The 7031-nt window shown below is 37.5% G+C and overlaps 1 protein-coding gene across 1 annotated transcript; it reads left to right on the top strand.

The window, feature by feature from the left end:
* The first annotated feature begins 5267 nt into the window (after positions 1–5267).
* Positions 5268–6192, top strand: lhb (luteinizing hormone subunit beta). The gene is made up of 3 exons (XM_059565564.1): positions 5268–5355; positions 5476–5641; positions 5792–6192. The coding sequence occupies exons 1-3, from the start codon at positions 5339–5341 to the stop codon at positions 6029–6031; spliced, it is 423 nt and encodes a 140-aa protein (XP_059421547.1). The 5' UTR covers positions 5268–5338; the 3' UTR covers positions 6032–6192.
* Positions 6193–7031: the final 839 nt, after the last annotated feature.

The following is a 7031-nucleotide window of genomic DNA, read 5'->3' as shown; positions in this document are numbered from 1 at the left end:
TTCCGGTGTTTAGAGACCCAGAAATGTAGCTGATAAATCGGCCAAAAAAAAAAAAAAAGAGTGTTCAAATTAGATAAGTTTACACACTTTTGGCATTTGTCATATCAGTAAAAAATATGGTCAAAGTTTTTGATAGATTTAGCTGTTAGGTTTTGATCCTGGATAAATGCATGCTTTTAAATGCTGTCAAGAGTCAGTTTACAGCAGTGTTATTTTAGTGGATTAGTATTATAGTGAACTAAAACTAAGACTGAAACTAAGACGTTAACTGATATAATAATACTAATTATTATTATTATTATTATTATTGTTATTATTATTATGAGTAGTAGTAGTATATACTATATTTCAGGTAGTTGCCAAGGCTAACTTAATGTATTAAAATAAGTACTAAAACTAAAACTGGAAAAAAAAGAAAAAAAAATCTTTAGTTTTAGTTGTACTTATGTTAGTATATACTAATTAGTCAGATATATATTGCATAAACTTGTCTGCTAAATGACTAAATGTAAATGTATTTAAATGTACATTTAAAAGTGCCTCTTTGAGATGGCAAAATAATGCATCATTCATTTGCATAAACCAAGCTTCTAGAGGGCACATAAGTCTGAAGTAATGACTTTAGGTAAAGTGGTGCAGAGCCAGTGGTGATTAGGCAAACACATTAATGCCTTTAATTTTATGCAAGCAGCTGCTGGTAGCCAGTGTAAATGGATGAACAGAGGTTTGACAAGTGTTCTTTTAAAGATTATCTTGTATCTTGTAATTATTTTGGATTAATTGTAGAGGTTTGATAGAAGTGGCTGGAAGACCTGCCAAGAGAGTACTGCAATAGTCCAGCCTGGACAGAACAAGAGCTTGAACAAGGAGTTTTGTTACATGTTCTGAAAAAAAAGCCATGTTTCTGAATGACAGAACCTAGTGATGCCATGCAGACGTATGTGGTCCAAGAACTAAGCCTTGAGGCACCCCAGTATCTAGATGTTGCGACTTGGACACCTCACATCTCCAAGATACCTTGAAGAACCTATGTGAGAGGTTAGACTCAGACGTGTGGTTCCCAAGATGTCATTTTCCAATAGGGTTGACAGAAGAGTCTAGTGGTTCACCATAACAAAAGCAGTGAACACATCCAGCAAGATAAATATGGATGATTTGGAAGCCGCTCCAGGGCTTCAGCAACTGAGAGCAAGGCAGTCTCAGTTGAATGTCCACTTCTGAAGCCAGATTGGTTGCCGTCCGGGAGGTTGTTCTGTGTGAGAAAGGCAGAGACTTGGTTGAACACAACACTTTTGTTTTTGCAATAACAGGTAGAAGGGAAACCGGTCTGTAGTTCTCTAAAAAGATGAGATAAGGGTGGGTTTCTTAAGAAGTGGGGTTATACGAGCCTATTTGAAAGTTGAGGGGAAAACACCAGTGTGAAGAGATGTGTTGATGTGAGTGAGTGCAGGAACAACGACAGGAGAAATGGCTTGAAGGAGATGAGATGGAATAGAATCAAGTGGACAAGTAGTAGGATGATTGGAAAGAATGAGTTTAGAGACGTCTGTCTCAGAGAGTGGAGAGCAAGATGAAAATGAGTGTATGTTTGTTGGTAAGATGAGTTTAATAATAATAATAAACTTTATTTTATAAAGCGCCTTTAAAGGCAACTTCTCAAAGCGCTGTACACAAACAAGCAATACAAAGCTCAAACAATAAAAGTAACATCAACAATCAAATGCTAATTTAAAAAAATAAGTCTTAAGTCTACCTTTAAAAATGTCGTAGCCCTGTGCTTGCCTAAGATCAGGAGGCAGAGAATTCCAAAGGACAGGAGCATATGAAGAAAAAGCCCTGTCACCCATAGATCGTAAGCGTGTTTGAGGAACAACCAGCAAGTTGGATAGTGAAGAACGCAGACTCCGAGTTGGGGCATAGGAAGTTAACAACTAAGCCAGTGTAAGGACTCCAAAACTGGAGTGATGTGATTGCATACCCTGGACCCAGTCAATATCCTGGCGGCCGAGTTTTGTACATATTGTAGCTTGTTAAGTGTGGATTTAGAGACTCCGGCTAGAAGGGCGTTACAGTAATCTATCCTAGAGATGACAAAGGAATTCATCAGCTTTTCAGCTACTGAGAAATTTAGCATAGGACGTAATCTAGCTATATTTCGGAGGTGAAAAAAGGATGATTTAACTGTACTCTGAACAAAAGAATCAAATGAAAGCCTAGTATCAAAAATAACTCCAAGATTCCTCACTTTAGCTTGAGTAGCCAAGACAGAGCCATCCATAGTCAAAGATAAGGAACCAGCTTTTGAAATTTGATGACGGGAACCAATAAGCATAACTTCAGTTTTACCACTATTCAGACACAAAAAATTTGTACTCATCCATTCCTTTGTCTCAGAAACACAGCCAGACAGAAAATCAACATCAAGATGTTCACCAGACTTTGAGTGTTTATAAATCTGCGTATCATCAGCATAAAAGTGATAATGGAGGCCAAGCGATCGCAGCAACTGTCCAAGTGGTGCCAGATAAATATTAAAAAGCAGTGGGCCCAAGACTGAGCCCTGAGAAACCCCAGTGAAAACAGAGCTAATCTCAGACCTGAAACCGCCAATGGAAACGAACTGAGAACGGTCAGTAAAATAGGATTTAAACCACTTCAAAGCTATCCCCGACACATCAAAATCTTGTTCAAGGCGGGCGAGTAATAGACTATGATCAACCATATCAAAAGCTGCTCTTAAATCAAGAAGGATGAGAATGGAAATTACACCAGAGTCAGAAGCCATCAACAAATCATTGGTAACTCTGACCAAAGCCGTTTCAGTACTGTGGAATTTACGAAACCCTGACTGAAGAGGATCAAACAGGTTATTAATTGCGAGATGGTTACGTAGATGAAAGGCAACAACACGCTCAAGTATTTTTGCCATGAACGGAAGGTTGGAGATAGGTCGAAAATTATTAAAATCCTCCAGAGTAGTATTTTCTTTTTTTGGTACTGGGGTTACAGCAGCAATCTTTAATGCTGCTGGAACCTCCCCCATCTGTAATGACTCATTCATAATACTAAGGACAGTAGGGCTCAAAACATTGAAGCAAGATTTAAATAAGCTTGAGGGAATAGGATCAAGCAAGCAAGTGGTAGATTTCATGCTTGATACCTCCCTTTTGAGACCCTCAGAATCAAGATGTGGAAAATTAGTGAGAGGAAAACCAGTAAACCCAGATGAACCGAGAAGTGAGACAGTGGGAGCAGATGCAACAGAAATTTGTTTGCGAACACTATCAATTTTAGAATTAAAAAATTTAAGAAAAGAATCACATAGCTGTTGAGAAACAGGCAAGGTGGTGGCAGCATCAACTTTAAGCAGTCTATTTATGGTTTGAAACAAATGTCTGGGGTTTCCTCGATTGTTTTCAATAGTCTGAGAGAAATAAGAAGATCTTTCAGTCTCAATTAATGCTCTGTAGTCACCCAGAAGGTCCTTCCAAGCCAAATAATGACCATTCAAGCCAGTAAGACGCCATTTACACTCCATTTTACGACATGCAGCCTTCCTAGTGCGCAAATTATCATTATACCAAGGAGCAGTGTGGGCTGAAGTAATCTGACGTGACCTTAGAGGAGCATAAGAGTCAAGATTAGTAACAAGTGCATGATTAAACTGTGAAACTTTCTCCTCCAAAGATGTAGAATGCAGGTCACTTAAAGTGGATACAACAGAATTAGAAAAAACAATTTGTGGTGTTGCAAATTGTGCACCGATAGTTTTAATTTTATCAATCAAGAATGTATCAAAGTCGTCAGCTGTTAGAGTTGATGAAGGAATGGGAGGAGGAGAATAAAGGAGGGTGAAAAATGTTTTAAAGAGCATGCGAGAATTATGCGAATTGTTAATTTTGTTGTGATAGTATGTCCTTTTACCAGTGGAGACATTAGCAGAGAATGAAGAGAGGAGTGATCGATATACATTAAAGTCAATAGTATTTTGTGATTCGCCCCATACTCTTTCTGCAGCTCTGAGCTCAGAACAATGCTCATGGAAAACAGCCATGGGGCAGAAAAGGTGGTACGAGCTGGCCAGAGACAAGGGGCAGATAGTGTCTAAACAAGATGTAAAAGTGGAGCAGAAAGTATCAGTAGCACTGCTAGCATCAAGAGATGATAACTGTTCAGGGAAAGGAAAGCGAATATGAAACCATAGCAGATAGCCAAGAAGGTTAGAGTGAGTGTATGTTAAGTTAAGACTTATGTGGAGAGATATGTGTTGTGTCAGGGACCATGTTGAGCTTAAGAGTGAGGAGGAAGTGATCCGAGGTGTGCAATGGAGTAAAAGCAGTGGAGCAGTGTCGTGTGTAAATAAGGTCCAGTTGGTTGCCTGATTTGTGAGAAACCGTAGTTAACACTCGCTTGAGATCAAACCTGCGTAGGTTGTTAGGATTGCGCTGCCTACAGTGTGTGATGTGTGGTTTGCGAGTGGTAGTGATATTAAGGATCTAGAAACACATAGTAAGAATTGGTTATAAAAACTGAAAACAGAAGGGAAACAAGTAGTAGGAAAGAGAATGAATCAAAAGCGATACTTATGTCCCTTGCCGGTGTCTCTGCCCGGTGGAGTCGAACGGTAGATTCCATGGTCTTTACACTTCACACAAGGGCTGCCGCAGTATAAGATTAAAATATTCGTCAACAAAACTATTAATTACATTTTTTTATTCTTTATATATATATATATATATATATATATATGTATATATATAACATTTTTAAAGTTATAAACTATATGTTTACACTATAATAGCATCTCAATGATAGTACATTATACTGTTTTATAGGAGTCATACCTTGAGGAGTTTTTTCCCTAATCACTGGAGATAATACTACAGTATTGATAGAACACAATATCACCTTGTTAAAGGCTGTTATATGATGTTAAACAAAGTGTTTCAGTGTTCACTGCCTTACAAGCACTAATGAACTCACTCGCAGTGAAATCTGAGAGCGTTAGACCTTGATTATATCCTGACGCTGTACGTGTGTTTAACACAGAGGCCATGGAGTCTGCTTTTGTTTCATGCAGATGATTTTAGATTAGATAATCTGCTGTATATAATATATGTGCACTGAATGAACAGCAGGTGTCTTTTATCTGTTCATTCTGACCTGATGAATTTAGAGAGTTGTTACGTGAGAATGGAAACACATAATCCTCTTGAGATCAGTGTGATTAATTTAAGGTCAGATTTTAGTTTAATTGTTGGTTTCATGGCACTATATAAGTCTACCCAGGTGCCATGTGACTGAACACATAGAGCCACTTTTAACAGCCTGCTGAGCAATGGGGACACCTGTCAAGTAAGTCTAATAAATATTTAATGCAGTAATATTGTTCACAGTTGTATTTTTTTTTTTTTTTTTTTGTTAAAATGGGGCTTCACAGTACATTAAATTGCTCTCCTTCCTTTCCATCCACAGGATTTTAGTTGTCCTATTCTCTGTAATTGTCCTACTAGCTGTTGCTCAAAGCTCTTATCTCCCACCCTGTGAGCCAGTTAATGAGACTGTAGCTGTAGAAAAGGAGGGCTGTCCAAAATGTCTGGTGTTACAGACCACCATCTGCAGTGGTCACTGCCTGACAAAGGTGCCTACCTTCTTGTCAGAGTTTTATTTTTATTTTTTTTACCTGTTCATTTGCATGGAAACATTTTTCACCAACAATAATTTGATTTCAGATTAATATACAAGCATCATTATTTCCAGTGGTGGTGACTTTATTATCTCACATTTGTAGGAGCCTGTATACAAGAGCCCATTTTCCACTGTCTACCAACATGTGTGCACTTACCGGGATGTGCGCTACGAGACTGTCCGCTTGCCAGACTGTCCTCCAGGGGTGGACCCCCATATCACCTACCCTGTGGCTCTCAGCTGCGACTGTAGCCTGTGCACTATGGACACATCTGACTGTACGATTGAAAGCCTGCAGCCTGACTTTTGCATGTCTCAGAGAGAGGATTTCCTTGTATACTAACCCCAGACTACTATTCTGTTTAGCACATCAAACCAAAGTGTACACAAACTAATAAACTCTAACTCTAAATCAATAAATGTTGTGTAAATGTATATCAATAAAAAGTACATACTTAAATTAATTTTCTACACTAAAGCTGAACACATTTTATTCTAGGTAATGTAAATGGACAGTTGGTGTGGATATTGAGCTGAAGACAAAGGGTTGAAAGTAATCATTAGAAAATCATAAGCCAATGACCAGAAAGAAAAACAACAAGAGTTCAATCGATACAAATGTACAAATGCCAAATGAAAATCAAATAAACTCACCATGATGAATTAAAATAACACTGCGCCACTTTTTGAAATATAAAATAAAACACACAATATATAAAATAAAAACATACAAATGAAAGACTTATGCATCTGCAGGCAAAAGTAATTGTTCTCCTTTGATGGTCACTCAGAGGAAAACTTGCATTCCGACTTGATTTGTGGACTGCTGCAATAATGTTTTCTAGCCAGAAGATGGCAGGGAAAATCAATACCGAAAATATAAGTAGAAAAATTTGCCAAAGCACACCGATTATGTTGTTACTAAACAGTTAATTGGTAGATCTTGAGGAAATATAATGCTCTTCCATAAAATCTAAATACAGTAATTATGTTAATATCATAATGATGACATACCAGTAGTCAAAGCTATGGAAGGTTTTTTTTTTTTTTTTTTCATGAGCAGTGACATACTCAGTCTGAAAACATAATGAGATTTCTTTTAAGGAGTGACTGATTTGGAGCTCTTATGTATGAATAGTGCTCCTCATGTACAGCACACGAGAGAAGAGTGTTTGGTGTTAGTGTGTTGCTAAGCTAACATGATATAAAATATAAAAACACATGGCATACACAAATAGAAGTAAAATAAAAATAGGTTAAATAGCAAGTATTAAATTAAACTGAACAATTGTTATTGATAAACATGAGTCTGTGTTAGACGTTAGATTTTTGTTTTGAAAAAG

The sequence above is a fragment of the Carassius carassius genome, chromosome 14, assembly GCF_963082965.1.
Source record: "Carassius carassius chromosome 14, fCarCar2.1, whole genome shotgun sequence".
NCBI classification, from domain to species: domain Eukaryota; kingdom Metazoa; phylum Chordata; class Actinopteri; order Cypriniformes; family Cyprinidae; genus Carassius; species Carassius carassius.
The sequence above is the reverse complement of the archived record's forward strand: the minus strand, read 5'-3'. Positions and strand labels throughout refer to the sequence as shown.